The 23,842-nt window shown below is 58.8% G+C and overlaps 1 protein-coding gene across 1 annotated transcript in view; it reads right to left on the bottom strand.

The window, feature by feature from the left end:
• The window catches only part of LOC144950245 (ubiquitin carboxyl-terminal hydrolase 16-like), an 86,298-nt gene extending 76,255 nt beyond the window's left edge, over positions 1 to 10,043 (bottom strand). The window contains exons 1-5 of the mRNA XM_078880301.1: positions 9,974 to 10,043; positions 7,242 to 7,432; positions 6,992 to 7,095; positions 6,447 to 6,550; positions 937 to 1,091 (exon numbers count right to left, since the gene is read on the bottom strand). Coding sequence (XP_078736427.1) covers positions 937 to 1,091; positions 6,447 to 6,550; positions 6,992 to 7,095; positions 7,242 to 7,432; positions 9,974 to 10,043 — 624 coding nt within the window. The remainder of the gene's footprint in view (positions 1 to 936; positions 1,092 to 6,446; positions 6,551 to 6,991; positions 7,096 to 7,241; positions 7,433 to 9,973) is intronic.
• Between the last annotated feature and the right edge of the window lie 13,799 nt (positions 10,044 to 23,842).

Genomic DNA, 23,842 nt, shown 5'->3' with positions numbered 1-23,842 from the left:
AGCTGAGTAACCGTGTACAGGGGTAGCTGAGTAACTGTGTACAGGGGTAGCTGTGTAACTGTGTAGAGGGGTAGCTGAGTAACTGTGTACAGGGGTAGCTGAGTAACTGTGTACAGGGGTAGCTGAGTAACTGTGTACAGGGGTAGCTGAGTAACCGTGTACAGGGGTAGCTGTGTAACTGTGTACAGGGGTAGCTGAGTAACCGTGTACAGGGGTAGCTGTGTAACTGTGTACAGGGGTAGCTGAGTAACTGTGTACAGGGGTATCTGAGTAACCGTGTACAGGGGTAGCTGTGTAACTGTGTACAGGGGTAGCTGAGTAACTGTGTACAGGGGTAGCTGGGTGACCGTGTAGAGGGGTAGCTTTCTAACTGTGTACAGGGGTAGCTGAGTAACTGTGTAGAGGGGTAGCTGAGTAACTGTGTAGAGGGGTAGCTGAGTAACTGTGTAGAGGGGTAGCTGTCTAACTGTGTACAGGGGTAGCTGAGTAACTGTGTAGAGGGGTAGCTGAGTAACTGTGTAGAGGGGTAGCTGAGTAACTGTGTAGAGGGGTAGCTGAGTAACTGTGTAGAGGGGTAGCTGTCTTAACTGTGTAGAGGGGTAGCTGAGTAACTGTGTAGAGGGGTAGCTGAGTAACTGTGTACAGGGGTAGCTGAGTAACTGTGTAGAGGGGTAGCTGAGTAACTGTGTAGAGGGGTAGCTGAGTAACTGTGTAGAGGGGTAGCTGTCTAACTGTGTACAGGGGTAGCTGAGTAACTGTGTAGAGGGGTAGCTGAGTAACTGTGAAGAGGGGTAGCTGAGTAACTGTGTATAGGGGTAGCTGAGTAACCGTGTAGAGGGGTAGCTGAGTAACTGTGTAGAGGGGTAGCTGAGTAACTGTGTAGAGGGGTAGCTGCGTGACCGTGTAGAGGGGTAGCTGGGTGACGGGTGGCCTCACCTGTGTGACGGCGTTGAAGAAGCACGTGTTGCCCAGGTTGCTGAGGCCTCGCACGGCGGCACGCGGCAGGGGCCCAGCCCCAGGGCCCCGCGGGGGAGGGGAGGGGCTGCCCGCCCCCTCCTGCCCCCCCACCTCGGTCACCGCTGCCGCCGAACCTGCCGGAGAGCGTCCACCGGGTGAAGCGACCCCCACGGTGAACGTCGAGAGCGCGGGGGGGGGGGGGGGTGAACAACTTCGCGGGCACACGCAGACACCCCGTTATTATTATGACGCGCTTTTATTTAACTCACTCTGTCTGTTGTTTCGATTTAAAGCTTTCGTGACTGCAGGGATTCATCTTCTTGGTTCTTTCGGTAAAGTCACGTAGAAGGGAAATAATAAAATAATAAAAATAAAACATAATAAAATCATTCTCACGACGTTTCGGCCACAATGTGGAGAACAGGTCTACTTGACAGACCTGTTCTCCACCTGAAGACGGCTGCTTGCGTTGTGGCCGAAACGTCGTGAGAATTATTTTATTTTTATTATTTTATTATTTTCCTTCTATGTGACTTTACCGAAAGAACCAAGAAGATCTGTCTGTTGTTGTTGTTGTCGTATCCTCAAATCTTCTAACTCAATTTTAACCCACTTCCCAATGTGGTATCGACTGCAAACTTGGTATACTTATGTCATACTGATGACAATACTATATTCTATCATTAAAAAGAAAAAAAACATATTTTTAAACCATCTTTTTTATATGTTATGTTTCAGCTTGGGTCTAATTGTCCACGCTCAACTCACGTTGGCTGTAAATCACCACGGTCCCTCACGTTATGGCAAGCTTCGGGGCCACTTCCTGGAGTCGTGGAGTTCTGTAATTACTCGTACGGTACATTTCATTAAAGCGTGTTTCTAAAAAAGTATTTTAAAATATTACTTATTATGGCTCATTACGATCGTCACACTTTTTTTTTTTTGCCCAGGAAAGCCTCGGGAGGGTTTGTGCCGAGGTTTGTCGCAGGATGCTGCTGCTACTGCTGATGTGAGAGCCAATCGAGTGACCCCGAGGGGCGATTGACCAGCGGAGTGTTTAAAACAATAAAAACACGTGGAGCGCGACGCAGACTGCTCCTGCGGATGACAGTCACGGGACCTTCGCTGTCCACCCCGAGCGGAGCGCACGGCGGCGCGAGGACGCGCGACACCGCCGCCGCCGCCGCCGCCGCAAGGGTAACACCACCGGGGCGGTCAGACGGATTCGAACCTTGAAGCTCTGCGACACACGGCGAACGCGCGACCACGAGGCCAGAGCGTCACGTGCGGTGCCACACGCGGACACACACATGGACACGCGGACACGCCGATGTAGGGAGATGCACACCGTGACACGGACACGATGACACATCGAGATGCACACTGATACGCGGACACTCTGAAACACTGACACACGGAGATTCACATACTGACACGCATACGCACACACCAACATACTTACACACGGCGACACGAACACTGACACACTTAACACACAAACGAACGCACTGACACGCGGACACAGGGGATACAGACGTACACACACACAGGCAAGCTGACGCACGCACAGAGCGGCACAGGGGGGCACGCCGCGCGTGTTGGCCCTCCGCTCACCGTAGGGGGCGGTGCTGGCCGCCCGGGGTCACCCGGGGTCGCCGGGGGTCGCCCCGCATGGGCCATTAGGCACGAGTGGCCACGCCCACCCCAACTCCCCCCCTCCACCCCCCCCTTCACCCCCCCCCCGCTCACTGCTGCCGTGCAGCACGCGGGCAACATCACCGACTCGCTCGCTCGCCTGGCCGTCCACTCGGCGGGCGTCCCACTCACCTACCCTCCCACTCAACCACCCAACCACCCACCCAGCCAACCACCCAACCACCCACCCAGCCAACCACCCAACCACCCAGCCAGCCAGCCTCCCACCCACCCAGTCGTCTATCCACGCAAGCGCTCACTCAAACATCCAGCCAACCACGTAACTACCCACCCACCCATCCACCCTGCGCCACCACCACCGTCATGAAACTTCCCACTAGTACGGCCCTGTCACCCGCGCACCCACTCAACCGTCCACCCACGCACCCAACCTTCAACTCAACCACTCACCCACCCATCCCGCCCAACCCTCCCACCCGTCCGCCCGCCTGCCACCACCACCACCGCCGCCACCATTAAGCACGCCACCGTCACACCAGCCACACACAATCCTTCGCTTTCAATGGGCGCGCTTCTGCCTGGCTGCTCCCGCACTGAGGGGCGCAGTGGGGATGACCATTAATACTCGGGGGGGTGGGGGGAGGGGCGGGAGGCACGGGGAGTGAGACAGAAGAGAAGAAAGGGAGAGTTAATGAAATAGGGGAAATGAAGACGCAAAGTCGGAGGAGGCGTCGTAGTCGGTTGAAGAGCTGACAGCACGGCTGCACAGCGAGCCAGATCACCACCATCATGGGGGGGGGGGGGGGGGCTACGACACCACCCACCGCTGGCACGGCGACACCAGCACCAGTGGCATGTGCCCACACACACGGGGGGGGGGGGACGAGGAGAGAGATGGAGGTCCCCGAAACAGCCTCAGCAGACTGTGCTGGGCCAGCAAATGCTCAAAGTGAGCACCTATGAAGGCCGGCACGGCTCACTCAGGGGTGGGGGGGGGTGGCCAACACCACGCCCGGCCGCCTTTGTCTCCCCAGTGGCGATGTTTACACACCGCACCAGGTACTTATTTGAGGCCGAGTCGACCTAATGGAGGCCCAGGACCGGTTCAGATAATCGTCACCGGTGTTGGCCGTTAGCAGGAATCAAACTCGGGTCGCCGGGTTGGTGGCGCAGCGCTAAACCGCCACGCTACCGCTGCTCCCCACAAGGACACACACACACACCGACGGACACACACACACACACCGACGGACACACACACACACCGACGCACACACACACACCGACGGACACACACACACCGACGGACACACACACACCGACGGACACACACACACACACCGACGGACACACACACACACCGACGCACACACACACACCGATGGACACACACACACCGACGGACACACACACACACACCGACGGACACACACACACACCGACGCACACACACACACCGACGGACACACACACACCGACGGACACACACACACCGACGGACACACACACACACACCGACGGACACACACACACACCGACGCACACACACACACCGATGGACACACACACACCGACGGACACACACACACCGACGGACACACACACACACCGACGCACACACACACACACCGACGGACACACACACACCGACGGACACACACACACCGACGGACACACACACACACACCGACGGACACACACACACACACCGACGGACACACACACACACCGACACACACACACCGACGGACACACACACACCGACGGACACACACACACACACCGACGGACACACACACACACACCGACGGACACACACACACACACCGACGCACACACACACCGACGGACACACACACACCGACGGACACACACACACCGACGGACACACACACACACACCGACGGACACACACACACCGACGGACACACACACACACAAACCCCACACCCACCCCACGCGTGAGAGCTCACCCCGTCCCTTGATGATCACAGCCTTCAACCCCTAACGACCAAAACGGCAGCCAAAGCAGCTTCATCAATTCATGGGGGCGGGGGAGGGTGGGACCCGCGCACACACACGCGCACTGGCACGCACACAAACGCACACACACTCTGGCACGCACTGTGAAAGCGATTTTTTCTGAACGTTGCTGAAAGGATGAACTTGGATGTCAGAGTGTGAATTAACAACGGAGCGCTGGTGCCTGTCCATGTGGAGGGGAACGAAGAGCATTGGGCTGCGTGTTAGTGTGTGTGTAGAGTGGGGAGCGGAGGTGCAGTGGTTAGCGTGCTGAGCGACGAACCCGGCGACCAGGGTTCGATTCCCGCTCATAGCCCCCACCACCACCAGGGGTGATTATCTGAAACGGTCTTGGGCCTCCCCTAGGTCGACTCAGCCTCAAATGAGAACTTGGTGCGGTGTGTAAACATCACCACCTAGAGACAAAATCCTTAAAATATCTGGACACGTGGGTGAGCTCCTCTGGCAAGAGGGGGTCATGTGTGTGTGGGAGAGCGGTGGCGCAGTGGTTAGCTCGCTGCACTCCTAATCCAGCAACTCGCTCCTAACCAACAGCAGTGACGACTATCTGAATCTGTCCTGGGCCTCCCCTAGGTCGATTCAGCTTGAAATGAGTACCTGGTGCGGTGTGTAAACATCGCCACTGGGGAGACAAAGGTGGCCGGGTGTGGTGCTGGCCACCCACTCCTCGTGTGCCAAACCGGCCTTCATGGGTGTTCGCTAACAGCACTTGCCCCTAAAGTCTGTTAAGGTTATACGGGGGACCTTTGTCTTTGCATATGGGGAGCGGTAACGCAGTGGTTAATCACACTGCGCTTAGAAGCCGACAATTAGAGTCCAAACATCAGTGACGAATATCTGAACAGGTCCCGGGCCTCCCCTAGGTAAACTCAGCCTTAAATGAATTAGCTGGGTATATTGTCTCATCCAATGCTCTACCCGCTCAACTCCCCATGGGTGATGGGGCAGTTGTGGAGAGAGTGCAAAAGTTTCCATGCCTAGGCAGTGTGCTTTTGACCAACTCCGAATTAGCCGAGCGGGATTATCGTTTCAGCAGGTGCGGAACTCTGTGTGGAAGCTACCTGAGGTCTGTCGCTCCACACAAGGCGTCGGGTCTTCTCGACCACAGTCATGCACTCAGTTCTCTATTTTTGCGAAGCGTGGACCCCCCCCTCTAATGGAGGAACATCTGCACTGGTTTGAAACATTCAGGCTGCCCTGCCTACGATCCGTCCTGGGTTTAACCAGGCTAGATTGTGCGAGCTCACAAATCCTTGAAAGATCTGGACACATTCCCACGAGTGAGATTCTCCGACAAGCAAGGCTGCGTTGGCTGGGTCATGTAGCCCGCATGCCCAGAAACCGCATAAACGGGCATGGGACGGGCTGGAAAAGCGATGGACTGATCAGGTACAGGAAGATGTGGAGCTGAGTGGAGTTGCCGATGACTGGTACCAGCGTTGTCAAGATCGGCCTCTGTGGAGGAGGCTCGTGAAGGACGCTACTGGGCAGTTGGAGGCAGCCGCCCTCCAACAACAACGGAGGGCGGAGGAGCGACGCTCACAACAACGAGCGGAGCGCCGGGCGGCGAAAACAGTGAGTTGGCACAGTGGGGGGCACAGGCGGTGGATCTGCCGATCATCTCAGTCAGTCGACCCACGGCACCTCGGAATGGACCTGGCCTGGCACAGGCGCCATGGTGACGTCGCCGCCACTCAGCGGCGGCCGTTGTTGTTGTTGGTGTACACTTCTTGGTGCACTTCTTTGGCACCGTACGTAGCCAACGGCACTCATCCGAGGTGTGCGAGTACCTCTGGCCTGGGAGACCGGGGCGGCGAGCTTGCGGATCATCGCCACCGTCTGCGCGAGCACTCGGCGCTTGGCAATCTCCACCTCGTCGTCGCAAGCATAGCACCTGCGTGGTGGCACCACCACCACCACGAGGAGGAGAGGGAGGGTTAGCGGGCAGGGTTACTGACGAAGTGCGAGTTCGGGTTAGGAATTAGGGTTACGGGTTAGGGGTTCGTTTTAAGAATATGGGGTGGGGGTTAGGGTTTAGGCATTAGCCCGAAGGAAAGGTTGCATGCTACTCCAACTACTGATTACAAATGCGTCCCTGCAGATAGTCATTGCGTGCGTCCATCCACGGAGGCCTCACTGAGTCTCAAGACTCTTTTTCAAAGGTAACGCTCGGGGCTAGGGGTGGCGCTAGGGGCTGGGGGTAGCAAGAGGGGCTAGGGGTGGGGCTAGGGGCTGGGGGTAACGCTACGGGCTAGGGGTGGCGCTAGGGGTTAGGGGCTAGGGGTAGCGCGAGGGAATAGCTTGGGGCTCGATCCCGGTGTGGTGTGCGAGTTACCAAACGCTCCACGTGTGCAAGTTGAGTGCCAGGCAGTGCTGGTCCGAGTGGGGAGTGCCGTAGTGGGCCAGGGCGTGCTGCCCCTCCGAGTAGCGGCCACAGCCCTGCGTGTATCCACAGCACACGCAACACAACAACAACAACAACAACCGCCGTTCGCCAATAAGTGGCGGTGCTGTCAACGAGGTGCTTGCGCCAGGCTAGGTGCACTGCGAGGCCACGTGAAAGTGTGGCCGTGAGCGGGCATCACCTGATGTCCGCACTTGAGGCACAGCCACACGGGCGTCAGGGGAGACTCCTCGTCGCCATCCTGGGGGTCCTCGCTGCTGCCGGCGGGCGCCGGGGGGCACACGGCACAAACCCCCAGCGCCCCCCCCTTGTCCAGACACCTCCTCACGGCCGTCTGCTCCAGCGCCTTGTTCACGTGCGAGCACGCAGCTCCTGTGTCAACAACGCCAGCAAACCGCACCAACAACAACAACATTAATTGTTGTTGACAGAAAGAACAGATGGAGTTGCAAATGGCTGTGGTCAATGGGGGGGGGGGGGTGATACGGTGCATTTCCCTTGCTCAAGAGTAGAAAATAAGGTCCTGGGTTTGATGGATTTTGGTAGTGCACTTCGAGGCTGGATTTTCGCCCCTTCGGAGGTGGGATTCTCTTAATCTATCCTCTCAGTTGAGCAGAGTAGCAGGGCCGCCGAGGGCAGTGCACCCGGTGGTCGCGCACGTTCGTAGCGGGGCCGATTGGTTGTGTCGTGCGGCGTTGAATTGCGCTAAACTTCGCAGACCCTTTGGCGGGGAGGTCCAGCCGCTGAGCAAAGGGGAAGAGAGCTGGACAAGACATCGTCGAGAGCATGGCAGGCGGAAGTAGACCTGAGATTATGGAATCAGTAGCTGCGCTTTAGAGGATGATCAGGTCAGGGTAGGGCCAGATGCAAGCGGATTGAGGTGGCGGTGACTGTAAATGCCCACGTGGGTGACGGAAAAATCGGTGGTTGAGAAAGCCATGAGAACAGACCAGGCCCAGAGTGTGAGAGTAAAAGAAAAACATCGAATTGGTTCTCTGAAATTAATTTGTTGACCAGCAAAGCCTTCGGGCACCGGACGTTCAATCGGCCCTCTGCGAGTTGCGCGGTGTTAGGGAGGTGGTGTTTAAACGGGCTCCAGTTGGGCTGGACGTTTGCATGACTGTGCTACGCCAAGGACTGTAAGGAGACCCAATTGGTGTAGTACACTCCGATCGCGCACGGGAGATGTGCAACTAATTTGTGTCCCAATCCGAGATGAAGAGAGAGGTGGGCCACCCTGAAAATACCAAAATATTGTCGATGATGAGTTCGTAATGAATCCCAGGAGCAACGGGTGGAAGCCAGAGATTGAAATAAAAATGCATATTTGTTTATGTGTATATAGAAATGTAGCTCCGTTCATTCAAAACCACACCGCACAACGCTGCGCCGGACGACGGCAAATAAAATATGCGCGGAGAAAAATGATGCAACCTCGCGAAGCGGAAAGTAGGGAACCGAAAACCAAGGTCAACCAAATGCAAGTCCGAAGTGAACGATTAGGTTTTGTTGTTTAACGGGACTTTGAATTGTGGGACTTCATTCGGCAAGTACGGAGCGGGAGCACTGAGCGACAGGGAGAGGTGCATGCTGGGAGTTACACTGAGTGACAGGGAGAGGTGCATGCTGGGAGTTAACACTGAGTGAGGGAGAGGTGCATGCTGGGAGTTACACCGAGTGACAGGGAGAGGTGCATGCTGGGAGTTAACACTGAGTGACAGGGAGAGGTGCATGCTGGGAGTTAAAATCGGCTCGTGTGCATATTGCGCAACTGTGAGAGATGGAGATGGCTTGGGGCCTTCATCCAGCAGTGGATAGGCCTTGGATGATGATAGTGATGAGGATGATGACAGTGATGATGATGATGGTAGTGGCGATGATGCTGGTAGTGATGATGGTGGTAGTGATGATGATGTTAGTGGTGATGATGGTGGTAGTGCTGATGATGTTAGTGGTGATGATGGTGGTAGTGCTGATGATGGTGGTAGTGATGATGGTAGTGCTGATGATGATGGTGGTAGTGCTGATGATGATGGTGGTAGTGCTGATGATGATGGTGGTAGTGGCGATGATGGTGGTAGTGATGATGATGGTAGTGCTGATGATGCTGGTAGTGCTGCTGATGATGGTGGTAGTGCTGATGATGGTGGTAGTGCTGATGATGATGGTGGTAGTGGCGATGATGGTGATGATGGTGGCCTGGCACAAGCGAATGGCAGTTGTTGTTGATGATGTTGATGGTTGTGGTGATGGTTGTGGTGATGGTGGTGATGGTGGTGATGGTTGTGGTGATGGTAGTGGTGGTGGTGATGGTTGTGGTGATGGTGATGGTTGTGGTGATGGTTGTGGTGATGGTGGTGGTGATGGTGATGGTGGTGGTGATGGTGGTGGTGATGGTTGTGGTGATGGTGGTGGTGATGGTGGTGATGGTTGTGGTGATGGTAGTGGTGGTGGTGATGATTGTGGTGATGATGGTGGTGGTGATGGTTGTGGTGGTGGTGATGGTTGTGGTGATGGTAGTGGTGATGGTTGTGGTGATGGTTATGGTGATGGTGATGATGGTTGTGGTGGTGGTTGTGGTGGTGGTTATGGTTGTGGTTGTGGTGATGGTTGTGGTGATGGTGGTGGTAGTGGTGGTGGTGATGGTTGTGGTGATGGTTGTGGTGATGGTTGTGGTGATGGTTGTGGTGATGGTTGTGGTGGTGGTGATGGTAGTGGTGGTGGTGATGGTGGTGGTGATGGTTGTGGTGATGGTTGTGGTGATGGTGGTGGTGATGGTAGTGGTGGTGGTGATGGTTGTGGTGATGGTTGTGGTGATGGTGGTGGTGATGGTAGTGGTGGTGGTGATGGTAGTGGTGGTGGTGATGGTTGTGGTGATGGTGGTGGTTGTGGTGATGGTGCATTGCCACCGACCGGCTTTGCCATCCTCCGTGGCCTTGGCCGGGTCCACGCCGCCCTTGGTCTTCCTCGTCTTCTTCGTCATGAAGCCGCCACTGGCTACGACACCTGCACCAGCGCCCACACAAAGACCCCCCCCGCCACGACTCATTAGGGGGGTGCAGGGGGGTCCTAGGGGTTGAAGGGGGCACTGATGGGGGTGAGAAGGGGATCACAGGATGTGATAAATATGAAGTTACACTTTGAAAGCGCCATTTGGCGCGCTGTACACAACACATGCAGGCCAACACCAGCCACACAACTCACGATTCAACAGAAGAAAGCTCCTTAGAAGGAGCGCTTCTTAAGAAGGAGCGCTTCTTAAGAAGGAGCGCTTCTTAAGAAGGAGCGCTTCTTAAGGCGCGATTTCAATGAAGGGGAAGGGGGTGGGTATCAGCGGAGCGAGTGTCCAGTGGAAGTTAAGTCCACAGTGTTTGGGGGGGCAACCCACCATGATCGTCGTACAGAGCGAGGCAGGTGACCTCGGCAAATAGACAAAGATCCCCCCCCCACCGTGTAGCCTTCACAGACTGTCGGGGCAAGTGCTGTTTAGCACCTATGAAGGCCGGAACGGTACACGAGGGGGTGGGTGGCCAGCACCACCACGCCCGACCGCCTTTGTCTCCCCAAGGAGAGGCCCAGGACTGGTTCAGATAATCGTCACTGGGTGTTGAGCTTGAGCGGAAATGGAACCCTGGGATTAAGGGGGCCCTGTGGGGTGAGGGTTCTGTGGGGTGAGGGTGTGAGGGTGCTGTGGGGTGAGGGTGTGAGGGTGCTGTGGGGTAAGGGTGTGAGGGTGCTGTGGGGTGAGGGTGTGAGGGTGCTGTGGGGTGAGGGTGTGAGGGTGCTGTGGGGTGAGGGAGGTTCTGTGGGGTGAGGGGTCCCGTGGGGTGAGGGAGGTTCTGTGGGGTGAGGGTGTGAGGGTGCTGTGGGGTGAGGGAGGTTCTGTGGGGTGAGGGGTCCCGTGGGGTGAGGGAGGTTCTGTGGGGTGAGGGTGTGAGGGTGCTGTGGGGTGAGGGAGGTTCTGTGGGGTGAGGGGTCCCGTGGGGTGAGGGAGGTTCTGTGGGGTGAGGGTGTGAGGGTGCTGTGGGGTGAGGGTGTGAGGGTGCTGTGGGGTGAGGGTGTGAGGGTGCTGTGGGGTGAGGGTGTGAGGGTGCTGTGGGGTGAGGGTGTGAGGGTGCTGTGGGGTGAGGGTGTGAGGGTGCTGTGGGGTGAGGGTGTGAGGGTGCTGTGGGGTGAGGGTGTGAGGGTGCTGTGGGGTGAGGGAGGTTCTGTGGGGTGAGGGGTCCCGTGGGGTGAGGGAGGTTCTGTGGGGTGAGGGTGTGAGGGTGCTGTGGGGTGAGGGAGGTTCTGTGGGGTGAGGGGTCCCGTGGGGTGAGGGAGGTTCTGTGGGGTGAGGGTGTGAGGGTGCTGTGGGGTGAGGGAGGTTCTGTGGGGTGAGGGGTCCCGTGGGGTGAGGGAGGTTCTGTGGGGTGAGGGTGTGAGGGTGCTGTGGGGTGAGGGTGTGAGGGTGCTGTGGGGTGAGGGTGTGAGGGTGCTGTGGGGTGAGGGTGTGAGGGTGCTGTGGGGTGAGGGTGTGAGGGTGCTGTGGGGTGAGGGAGGTTCTGTGGGGTGAGGGGTCCCGTGGGGTGAGGGAGGTTCTGTGGGGTGAGGGTGTGAGGGTGCTGTGGGGTGAGGGAGGTTCTGTGGGGTGAGGGGTCCCGTGGGGTGAGGGAGGTTCTGTGGGGTGAGGGTGTGAGGGTGCTGTGGGGTGAGGGAGGTTCTGTGGGGTGAGGGGTCCCGTGGGGTGAGGGAGGTTCTGTGGGGTGAGGGTGTGAGGGTGCTGTGGGGTGAGGGTGCTGTGGGGTGAGGGTGTGAGGGTGCTGTGGGGTGAGGGTGTGAGGGTGCTGTGGGGTGAGGGTGTGAGGGTGCTGTGGGGTGAGGGTATGAGGGTGCTGTGGGGTGAGGGTGTGAGGGTGCTGTGGGGTGAGGGTGTGAGGGTGCTGTGGGGTGAGGGAGGTTCTGTGGGGTGAGGGGTCCCGTGGGGTGAGGGAGGTTCTGTGGGGTGAGGGTGTGAGGGTGCTGTGGGGTGAGGGAGGTTCTGTGGGGTGAGGGGTCCCGTGGGGTGAGGGAGGTTCTGTGGGGTGAGGGTGTGAGGGTGCTGTGGGGTGAGGGAGGTTCTGTGGGGTGAGGGGTCCCGTGGGGTGAGGGAGGTTCTGTGGGGTGAGGGTGTGAGGGTGCTGTGGGGTGAGGGTGTGAGGGTGCTGTGGGGTGAGGGAGGTTCTGTGGGGTGAGGGGTCCCGTGGGGTGAGGGAGGTTCTGTGGGGTGAGGGGTCCCGTGGGGTGAGGGAGGTTCTGTGGGGTGAGGGTGTGAGGGTGCTGTGGGGTGAGGGTGTGAGGGTGCTGTGGGGTGAGGGTGTGAGGGTGCTGTGGGGTGAGGGTGTGAGGGTGCTGTGGGGTGAGGGTGTGAGGGTGCTGTGGGGTGAGGGTGTGAGGGTGCTGTGGGGTGAGGGTGTGAGGGTGCTGTGGGGTGAGGGTGTGAGGATGCTGTGGGGTGAGGGTGTGAGGGTGCTGTGGGGTGAGGGTGTGAGGGTGCTGTGGGGTGAGGGTGTGAGGGTGCTGTGGGGTGAGGGTGTGAGGGTGCTGTGGGGTGAGGGTGTGAGGGTGCTGTGGGGTGAGGGTGTGAGGGTGCTGTGGGGTGAGGGTGTGAGGGTGCTGTGGGGTGAGGGTGTGAGGATGCTGTGGGGTGAGGGTGTGAGGGTGCTGTGGGGTGAGGGTGTGAGGGTGCTGTGGGGTGAGGGTGTGAGGGTGCTGCGGCATCAGATTAGAGGGACAGGTTTCCCCAAGTCGGTTCGGAAACTATTCGTGTCATCATCACGCGCCGCGTCTCCCTGGTGCGTGGGGGGTGGTGGTGGTGGCGGGGATGTTGATGTTGGCGGTGATGATGTTAGTGATGTTGGTGGTGATGTTGGTGGTGATGTTGGTGATAGTGTTGGTGATGATGTTGGTGGTGATGTTGGTGATGATGTTGATGGTGTTGGTGGTGATGATGTTGATGGTGTTGGTGGTGATGTAGAAGGTGATGTTGATGGTGATGTTGATGGTGTTGGTGATGATGTTGGTGATGATGTTGGTGGTGATGATGTTGGTGGTGGTGATGTTGGTGGTAATGTTGGTGATGATGGTGTTGGTGTTGATGTAGGTGATGATGGTGTTGGTGATGATGGTGTTGGTGATGGTGGTGTTGGTGATGGTGGTGATGATGGTGTTGATGGTGATGTTGGTGATGATGTTGGTGGAGATGATGTTGATGATGGTGTTGATAGTGATGTTGGTGATGATGTTGGTGATGATGTTGGTGGTGATGTTGGTGATGATGGTGTTGGTGATGATGGTGGTGGTGATCTTGGTGATTATGGTGTTGGTGATGATGATGGTGTTGGTGGTGATGATGTTAGTGATGTTGGTGATGATGTTGGTGGTGATGGTGTTGGTGGTGATGTAGGTGATGATGGTGTTGGTGATGATGGTGGCGTTGATGTTGGTGGTGATGATGTTAGTGATGTTGGTGGTGGTGATGTCGGTGGTGATGATGTTAGTGATGTTGGTGGTGGTGATGTTGGTGTTGGTGGTGATGATGTTGGTGGTGATGATGTTGGTATTGATGTTGGTGGTGATGATGTTGGTGGTGATGATGTTGGTGATGATGTTGGTATTGGTGATGTTGGTGGTGATGTTGGTGGTGATGTTGGTGATGTTAATGATGATGTTAGTGGTGATGTCGGTGGTGATGTCAGTGATGTTGGTGATGATGTTGGTGGTGATGTTGGTGGTGATGTTGGTGATGTTAGTGGTGATGTTGTTGTTGGTGGTGATGATGTTGTTGATGTTGGTGTTGTTCGACTCCGCGTATCGCTACCTCCTCGCCGTTTCGCGTCTCCCTCGTGCAGGCGAGGCGAGCAGCCCGACCGGGGACGCGGAGAGGACAGGGAGAGGAGGGAGTCGGGAGAGGAGGGAGAGGAGGGAGAGGACAGAGAGAGGAGGGAGTAGGGAGAGGAGGGAGTAGGGAGAGGAGGGAGTCGGGAGAGGACAGAGAGAGGAGGGAGTCGGGAGAGGAGGGAGTAGGGAGATAGAAGGAAGAGGAGGGAGTGGAGGCGGCGGGGGCGAGCCAAGAGTGCACGTCGAAGGGAGGAGAGTGGAGAGAGCGAGGGGGGAGACTGAGGAGAGTGAGCGAAGGGAGAGTTTGAGATGAGGGAGCGAGGGGAGAGTTTGAGATGAGGGAGCGAGGGGAGAGTTTGAGATGAGGGAGCGAGGGGAGAGTTTGAGATGAGGGAGCGAGGGGAGAGTTTGAGATGAGGGAGCGAGGGGAGAGTTTGAGATGAGGGAGCGAAGGGAGAGTTTGAGATGAGGGAGCGAGGGGAGAGTTTGAGATGAGGGAGCGAGGGGAGAGTTTGAGATGAGGGAGCGAGGGGAGAGTTTGAGATGAGGGAGCGAGGGGAGAGTTTGAGATGAGGGAGCGAGGGGAGAGTTTGAGATGAGGGAGCGAGGGGAGAGTTTGAGATGAGGGAGCGAGGGGAGAGTTTGAGATGAGGGAGCGAGGGGAGAGTTTGAGATGAGGGAGCGAGGGGAGAGTTTGAGATGAGGGAGCGAGGGGAGAGTTTGAGATGAGGGAGCGAGGGGAGAGTTTGAGATGAGGGAGCGAGGGGGGAGTTTGAGATGAGGGAGCGAGGGGAGAGTTTGAGATGAGGGAGCGAGGGGAGAGTTTGAGATGAGGGAGCGAGGGGAGAGTTTGAGATGAGGGAGCGAGGGGAGAGTTTGAGATGAGGGAGCGAGGGGGGAGTTTGAGATGAGGGAGCGAGGGGAGAGTTTGAGATGAGGGAGCGAGGGGAGAGTTTGAGATGAGGGAGCGAGGGGAGAGTTTGAGATGAGGGAGCGAAGGGAGAGTTTGAGATGAGGAAGCGAGGGGAGAGTTTGAGATGAGGGAGCGAGGGGAGAGTTTGAGATGAGGGAGCGAGGGGAGAGTTTGAGATGAGGGAGCGAAGGGAGAGTTTGAGATGAGGAAGCGAGGGGAGAGTTTGAGATGAGGGAGCGAGGGGAGAGTTTGAGATGAGGGAGCGAGGGGGGGCGAGGGGGAGGGGAGTTTCAGGAGCTGGGTCCACGCGGCGCACGGTCGCCCTGACGTCTTCCGCTTCCGCCTTCCGCGCACGTGACTCCACCCCCACGTGACCCCACCCACGTGACCCCACGCACGTGGCCCCGCGAACAGCGTCTGTGAAGTTTTGTTTGTGGATTGTGCGAGAAATCCGATGAGCTGGGAAGCTCTTGTTGTTGTTGTTGTTGTTGTTCCCCTTACAGATGTCGAGTAACAACCACGTGGGTTCTCAGCACAGTACGGCACTGTACTCCCTGAAGTCTATCGCAACCAACCCATCGTGAAATTAAACTCGCTTCTTACCACGGCCGTAGCCATGGAGTCAACATGGGGGGGGGGGGGCAAAGCTTTCAGGGGGTCTGCGGGTCCCCGCCAGAAAAAAAATCTAAAATTTAAAACTCATTTCCTGCCTAAAATTTAAAAAAAAACATCACTAACACATGGGATGGACTTTTAATTTATTTTTTAACAATAATGTCTAATAGTGTATTGTATTACATTGCTCTGTTTTAACTTTTTTTCTACCATTTCTTGTTTCATTGTAATGGCAGAGATTAGGGATTAATAAAGTACAACCATAACCACAATCATATAAACAAAAATCTCCGCATTGATTTAAAGGAAGACCAAGGCCAAGGTTTAGCAAATTGTTGTTGTTATTTACATAGCATAGCAACTGTTTTTTATAGCAATATATTGGGGGGGGGGACATGTTGAGCAGATTTGAATATAAGTCAGATCTGAAACACGGCAGCACTAATTCCTCAGCCGTTGCTGATCACTGCTATAACGCTGTGGGCTCCCATGATATTGTTTTCTCCGAGACCAAGGTGCTCTGCAAGCCGTCTGGCTACCATCAAAGATTTGTTCATGAAGCCATCCAGATATATAAACATAGACGTAACTTCAACCGAGAGGATGGATACAAATTGAGAAATCATTGGAAAGATGTTATTAACCGAGTAAAATTTAACTGTTCATAGTTCCATCTTAATTACCGGGTACTAGTCTATTTACCGAGTTAATTGCATCCTCAGCATTTAGCAGTGCGGCTATTTTGCTTTGGATTCCATCATCGATCTTGGCAGTCATCATGTTGCCTCTTTGCTCTCAGCGCCCATGCAGCGCTCGCACTCCTCGACTTATTTAACTGCCCTAACCCTGGTTTCTCTCCCACTTCAGTAAACATTTCCTTGCTGTGGTTGTCACACCTGATGATGATTGCTTCTGTTGCAATCGAAACGTCGTGATTTATTCATTTTTATTTTTTCACCTACGTGACTTTACCGAAAGAACCAAAGCGTATACTCCCCTACCTCTCTCGACTCCCCTCCCTCTCCCCTCCCCTCCACGCACTCCCCTCCCTCTCTCTCCTCCCCTACCTCTGTTTTTTAAGTTCAGAGGAAACAAGAAGATGTGTAGTCGGCACTTTGCTTCGTTCATCATTTCGTTTTTTTTTCAATGCTTTGCTTTATGTGCCCCCCCCCTACTCCCCTCCACGCACTCCCCGACCTCTGCCCTCTCTCTACTCCCCTCCCTCACCTGGCTAACAAGCGCCATGACCTCGCCATCTTCGCCTGAGCACAGGCGAAGTTGGCGGTGTACAGAACGAGGAAAAAGATGCTGCAAGGTGACACTGACGGCTGCTCTGTGCTTCCAGTGTTCAGGGGCCTGCTCAAGGCGCGGCTCCGGCTGGAGCACGCCATGCACCAGACACATGCCGGTGATGTGAGGAGTGTCTTCTTCGAACGCTGGGGAGCCCAAAAAGCCCCTCTCTGTACCAGCGTGGACGGCACCCTCGTGTTCACCTTTTGAAGCGCTCGCTTGTCACCGTGGCGTGCGCGATGACCACCACCACCACGTGACTTGTTTTTCGTGTTGTCGGTGCATTTAGCACCACAGCGCGTTGATTTATAGCGTTTGTTTTCATGTGTTTGCTGGTGACTTTGTGTATTTCATATCGGAATCGCCTCCAGTGCTCTTACTGCTGGCGGCAATAAAAGTTGTTTATAAGTCAAGTTTACTCCCCTCCACATTCTCCCCTACCACATTCTCCCCTACCTCTCTACTCCGCTACCTCTCCCCTCTCTCTACTCCCCTCCACACACTCACCTACCTCTTTCTCAGAAGCGACCTGGCCACAAATGATAGCTCAATTTATTGGCTTATGTGGGAAAATGTATAGCAGCCATATACATAGCCGTCAACCCATACGGTGTACCCGTGTTCTTGTCGAGAGATTGAGTTCTCAGGTCCATACGGCGCACTACTGTGTCAATACGGGCAAACAGAACGTGTTTACTTGTGTGTGTGTCTCCCTTGTGATGGGACTTTGTAGGATGAACGTTGAGATGAATAAGGGGCACGGGGTGACCGATAAGGTCTGCATTGGTCTGTAATGAAGTAGGCACTGGTAAGGGGGTGACAGGCGTGCAAATACTCTAAACACAAGTTCCTAAATGTGGAGGAGAAAAAGCGGAGGACCCGGAGAAAAATCCACGCGACCATGGGGGGAGAGAGACACGCAGACTCCAAATATACAGCAGCAGCAGGCGTCAGGGTCGGGATCGAACCCACGATCTCCTGTACATCAGGCGAGGTAGTTAACATCTCCTAGCCACCGTGATGATGATGAGAGATAGACAAGCAGACTTCAAATATACAGCAGCAGGCGTCAGGGTCGGGATGGAACCCACGACCTCCTGTGTACCAGGCGAGGTAGTTAACATCTCGCCACCTCTGCGGCCTCCCTCTCCCCTCTGAGCTCACCCCCCCTCTAACCCACGTTACCAGTCCCCTACCCCCCCCCTCTAACCCACGTGACCAGTCCCCTACCCCCCCTCTAACCCACTTGACCAGTCCCCTACCCCCCCCCTCTAACCCACGTGACAGGTCCCCTGCGTACCCCCCCCCCCTCTAACCCACTTGACAGGTCCCCTGACTACCCCCCCCCTCTAACCCACTTGACCAGTCCCCTGCCTACCCCCCCCCAACCCACTTGACCAGTCCCCTGCCTACCCCCCCCTCTAACCCACGTGACCAGTCCCCTGCCTACCCCCCCCCTCTAACCCACGTGACCAGTCCCCTGCCTACCCCCCCCCCCTCTAACCCACGTGACCAGTCCCCTGCCTACCCCCCCCCTCTAACCCACGTGACCAGTCCCCTGCCTACCCCCCCCCTCTAACTCACGTGACCAGTCCCCTGCCTACCCCCCCCCTCTAACCCACGTGACCAGTCCCCTGCCTACCCCCCCCCCCTCTAACCCACTTGACCAGTCCCCTGCCTACCCCCCCCCTCTAACCCACGTGACCAGTCCCCTGCCTACCCCCCCCCCTCTAACCCACGTGATCAGTCCCCTGCCTACCCCCCCCCTCTAGCTCACTTGACCAGTCCCCTGCCTACCCCCCCCCTCTAGCTCACTTGACCAGTCCCCTGCCTACCCCCCCCCTCTAACCCACGTGACCAGTCTCCTGCCTACCCCCCCCCCCCCTCTAACCCACGTGATCAGTCCCCTGCCTACCCCCCCCCTCTAACTCACGTGACCAGTCCCCTGCCTACCACCCCCCTCTAACTCACTTGACCAGTCCCCTGCCTACCCCCCCCTCTAACCCACGTGACCAGTCTCCTGCCTACCCCCCCCCCTCTAACTCACTTGACCAGTCCCCTGCCTACCCCCCCCCTCTAACTCACGTGACCAGTCTCCTGCCTACCCCCCCCTCTAACTCACTTGACCAGTCCCCTGCCTACCCCCCCCCTCTAACTCACTTGACCAGTCCCCTGCCTACCCCCCCCCTCTAACTCACGTGACCAGTCTCCTGCCTACCCCCCCCTCTAACTCACTTGACCAGTCCCCTGCCTACCCCCCCCCCTCTAACTCACTTGACCAGTCCCCTGCCTACCCCCCCCCCCCTCTAACCCACGTGACCAGTCCCCTGCCTACCCCCCCCCCTCTAACCCACGTGACCAGTCCCCTGCCTACCCCCCCCCCTTTAACTCACGTGACCAGTCCCCTGCCTACCCCCCCCCCTCTAACTCACTTGACCAGTCCCCTGCCTACCCCCCCCCCCTCTAACTCACGTGACCAGTCCCCTGCCTACGCCCCCCCCCCTCTAACTCACTTGACCAGTCCCCTGCCTACCCCCCCCCCCTAACCCACGTGACCAGTCCCCTGCCTACCCCCCCCCCTCTAACCCACGTGACCAGTCCCCTGCCTACCCCCCCCCCCTTTAACTCACGTGACCAGTCTCCTGCCTACCCCCCCTCTAACTCACGTGACCAGTCCCCTGCCTACCCCCCCCCCTCTAACTCACTTGACCAGTCCCCTGCCTACCCCCCCCCTCTAACTCACGTGACCAGTCCCCTGCCTACCCCCCCCCCTCTAACCCACTTGACCAGTCCCCTGTCTACCCCCCCCCCTCTAACTCACGTGACCAGTCTCCTGCCTACCCCCCCCTCTAACTCACCCGTGACCAGTCCCCTGCCTACCCCCCCCCCACTCTAACTCACGTGACCAGTCCCCTGCCTACCCCCCCCCCTCTAACTCACGTGACCAGTCTCCTGCCTACCCCCCCCTCTAACCTCACGTGACCAGTCCCCTGCCTACCCCCCCCCCCCCTCTAACCCACGTGACCAGTCCCCTGCCTACCCCCCCCCTCTAACCCACGTGGACCAGTCCCCCTGCCTACCCCCCCCCCCCTCTAACTCACGTGACCAGTCCCCTGCCTACCCCCCCCCTCTAACTCACGTGACCAGTCCCCTGCCTACCCCCCCCCCCCCCTGTAACCCACTTGACCAGTCCCCTGCCTACCCCCCCCCCCCTCTAACTCACGTGACCAGTCCCTGCCTACCCCCCCCCTCTAACTCACGTGACCAGTCCCCTGCCTACCCCCCCCTTCTAACTCACTTGACCAGTCCCCTGCCTACCTCCCCCCTCTAACCACGTGACCAGTCCGCTGCCTACCCCCCCCCCTCTAACCCACTTGACCAGTCCCCTGCCTACCCCCCCCCCCTAACCCACGTGACCCAGTCCCCCTGCCTACCCCCCCCCCTCTTACCCACGTGACCAGTCCCCTGCCTACCCCCCCCCCCTCTAAACCACGTGACCAGTCCGCTGCCTACCCCCCCCCCCCCAACCCACGTGACCAGTCCCCTGCCTACCCCCCCCCTCTAACTCACTTGACCAGTCCCCTGCCTACCCCCCCCCCCCTCTAACCCACGTGACCAGTCCCCTGCCTACCCCCCCCCTCTAACCCACGTGGACCAGTCCCCTGCCTACCCCCCCACTTCTAACCCACGTGACCAGTCCCCTGCCTACCCCCCCCCCCTCTAACCCACTTGACCAGTCCCCTGCCTACCCCCCCCCCCCTCTAACCCACGTGACCAGTCCCCTGCCTACCCCCCCCCCCTCTAACCCACTTGACCAGTCCCCTGCCTACCCCCCCCCCCCCCTCTAACCCACGTGACCAGTCCGCTGCCTACCCCCCCCCCCTCTAACCCACTTGACCAGTCCCCTGCCTACCCCCCCCCCCCAACCCACGTGACCAGTCCCCTGCCTACCCCCCCCCCCCCAACCCACGTGACCAGTCCTCTGCCTACCCCCCCACTTCTAACCCACGTGACCAGTCCCCTGCCTACCCCCCCCCTCTAACCCACTTGACCAGTCCCCCTGCCTACCCCCCCCCCTCTAACCCACGTGACCAGTCCCCCTGCCCTACCCCCCCCCCCCTCTAACCCACGTGACCAGTCCCCTGCCTACCCCCCCCCTCTAACCACTTGACCAGTCCCCTGCCTACCCCCCCCCCTCTAACCCCACGTGACCAGTCCCCCTGCCTACCCCCCCTCTAACTCACGTGACCAGTCCCCTGCCTACCCCCCCCCCTCTAACCCACGTGACCAGTCCCCCTGCCTACCCCCCCCCTCTAACTCACTTGACCAGTCCCCTGCCTACCCCCCCCCCTCTAACCCACGTGACCAGTCCCCTGCCTACCCCCCCCTCTCTACTCACTTGACCAGTCCCCTGCCTACCCCCTCCCCCTCTAACCCACGTGACCAGTCCCCTGCCTACCCCCCCCTCTAACCCATCCGTGACAAGTCCTCTGCCTACCCCCCCCCCTCTAACCCACGTGACCAGTCCCCTGCCTACCCCCCCCCCTCTAACTCACTTGACCAGCCCCTGCCTACCCCCCCCCCTCTAACCCACGTGACAAGTCCCTGCCTACCCCCCCCCCTCTAACCCACGTGACCAGTCCCCTGCCTACCCCCCCCCCCCCTCTAACTCACTTGACCAGTCCCCTGCCTACCCCCCCCCCCTCTAACTCACTTGACCAGTCCCCTGCCTACCCCCCCCCCCCTCTAACCCACGTGACCAGTCCCCTGCCTACCACCCCCCCCCCCCCTCTAACTCACTTGACCAGTCCCCTGCCTACCCCCCCCCCCTCTAACCCACGTGACCAGTCCCCTGCCTACCCCCCCCCCCCCCTCTAACTCACTTGACCAGTCCCCTGCCTACCCCCCCCCCCCTCTAACCCACGTGACCAGTCCCCTGCCTACCCCCCCCCCCCTCTAACTCACTTGACCAGTCCCCTGCCTACCCCCCCCCCCTCTAACCCCGTGACAAGTCCCCTGCCTACCCCCCCCCCCCCCTCTAACTCACTTGACCAGTCCCCTGCCTACCCCCCCCCCTCTAACCCACGTGACAAGTCCCCCTGCCTACCCCCCCCCCCCTCTAACTCACTTGACCAGTCCCCTGCCTACCCCCCCCCCCTCTAACTCACTTGACAAGTCCCCCTGCCTACCCCCCCCCCTCTAACCCATGTGACCAGTCCCCTGCCTACCCCCCCCCCCTCTAACCCACGTGACCAGTCCCCTGCCTAGCCCCCCCCTCTAACCCACATGACCAGTCCCCCTGCCTACCCCCCCCTCTAACTCACTTGACCAGTCCCCTGCCTACCCCCCCCCCTCTAACCCACGTGACCAGTCCCCCTGCCTACCCCCCCCCCCTCTAACCCACGTGACCAGTCCCCCTGCCTACCCCCCCCCCCCTCTAACCCACGTGACCAGTCCCCTGCCTGCCCCCCCCTCTAACCCACGTGACCAGTCCCCTGCCTACCCCCCCCCTCTAACCCACGTGACCAGTCCGCTGCCTACCCCCCCCCCTCTAACCCACTTGACCAGTCCCCTGCCTACCCCCCCGCCCTCTAACCCACGTGACCAGTCCCCTGCCTACCCCCCCCCCCCTCTAACCCACTTGACCAGTCCCCTGCCTACCCCCCCCCCTCTAACCCACGTGACCAGTCCCCTGCCTACCCCCCCCCCCCTCTAACCCACTTGACCAGTCCCCTGCCTACCCCCCCGCCCTCTAACCCACGTGACCAGTCCCCTGCCTACCCCCCCCCCCTCTAACCCACTTGACCAGTCCCTGCCTACCCCCCCCCCCTCTAACCCACTTGACCAGTCCGCTGCCTACCCCCCCCCCCCTCTAACCCACTTGACCAGTCCCCCTGCCTACCCCCCCCCCCTCTAACCCACTTGACCAGTCCCCTGCCTACCCCCCCCCCTCTAACCCACTTCGACCAGTCCCCTGCCTACCCCCCCCCTCTACCCACGTGACCAGTCCCCCTGCCTACCCCCCCGCCCTCTAACCCACGTGACCAGTCCCCTGCCTACCCCCCCCCCCCCCTAACTCACTTGACCAGTCCCCTGCCTACCCCCCCCCCCCTCTAACCCACTTGACCAGTCCCCTGCCTACCCCCCCCCCTAACCCACTTGACCAGTCCCCTGCCTACCCCCCCCCTCTAACCCACGTGACCAGTCCGCTGCCTACCCCCCCCCCCTCTAACCCACTTGACCAGTCCCCTGCCTACCCCCCCCCTCTAACCCACGTGACCAGTCCGCTGCCTACCCCCCCCCCCTCTAACCCACGTGACCAGTCCGCTGCCTACCCCCCCCCTCTAACCCACGTGACCAGTCCGCTGCCTACCCCCCCCCTCTAACCCACGTGACCAGTCCGCTGCCTACCCCCCCCCCCCCCTAACCCACTTGACCAGTCCCTGCCTACCCCCCCCCTCTAACCCACGTGACCAGTCCCGCTGCCTACCCCCCCCCCCCTCAACCCACGTGACCAGTCCGCTGCCTACCCCCCCCCTCTAACCCACGTGACCAGTCCCCTGCCTACCCCCCCCCTCTAACTCACGTGACCAGTCCCCTGCCTACCCCCCCCCCTCTAACCCACGTGACCAGTCCCCTGCCCTACCCCCCCCCTTTAACTCACGTGACCAGTCCCCCTGCCTACCCCCCCTCCTCTAACCCACGTGACCAGTCCCCTGCCTACCCCCCTCCTCTAACCCACGTGACCAGTCCCCTGCCTACCCCCCCCCCCTCTAACCCACGTGACCAGTCCCCTGCCTACCCCCCCCCCCTCTAACCCACGTGACCAGTCCGCTGCCTACCCCCCCCCCTCTAACCCACGTGACCAGTCCCCTGCCTACCCCCCCCCCTAACTCACGTGACCCAGTCCCCTGCCTACCCCCCCCCCCTCTAACTCACTTGACCAGTCCCCTGCCTACCCCCCCCCTCTAACTCACGTGACCAGTCCCCTGCCTACCCCCCCCCCAACGCTCACCCCACCCCCTACCCACCGTGGGCCCCCCCTCTCCTCCTCCTCGCACCGTGGCGAATGGACCTCTCCTCCGCCCCGTCCATTGTCTCTGCCTCCC

This window comes from Lampetra fluviatilis, chromosome 57 (assembly GCF_964198595.1).
Source record: "Lampetra fluviatilis chromosome 57, kcLamFluv1.1, whole genome shotgun sequence".
Lineage (NCBI taxonomy): Eukaryota > Metazoa > Chordata > Hyperoartia > Petromyzontiformes > Petromyzontidae > Lampetra > Lampetra fluviatilis.
The sequence above is the reverse complement of the archived record's forward strand: the minus strand, read 5'-3'. Positions and strand labels throughout refer to the sequence as shown.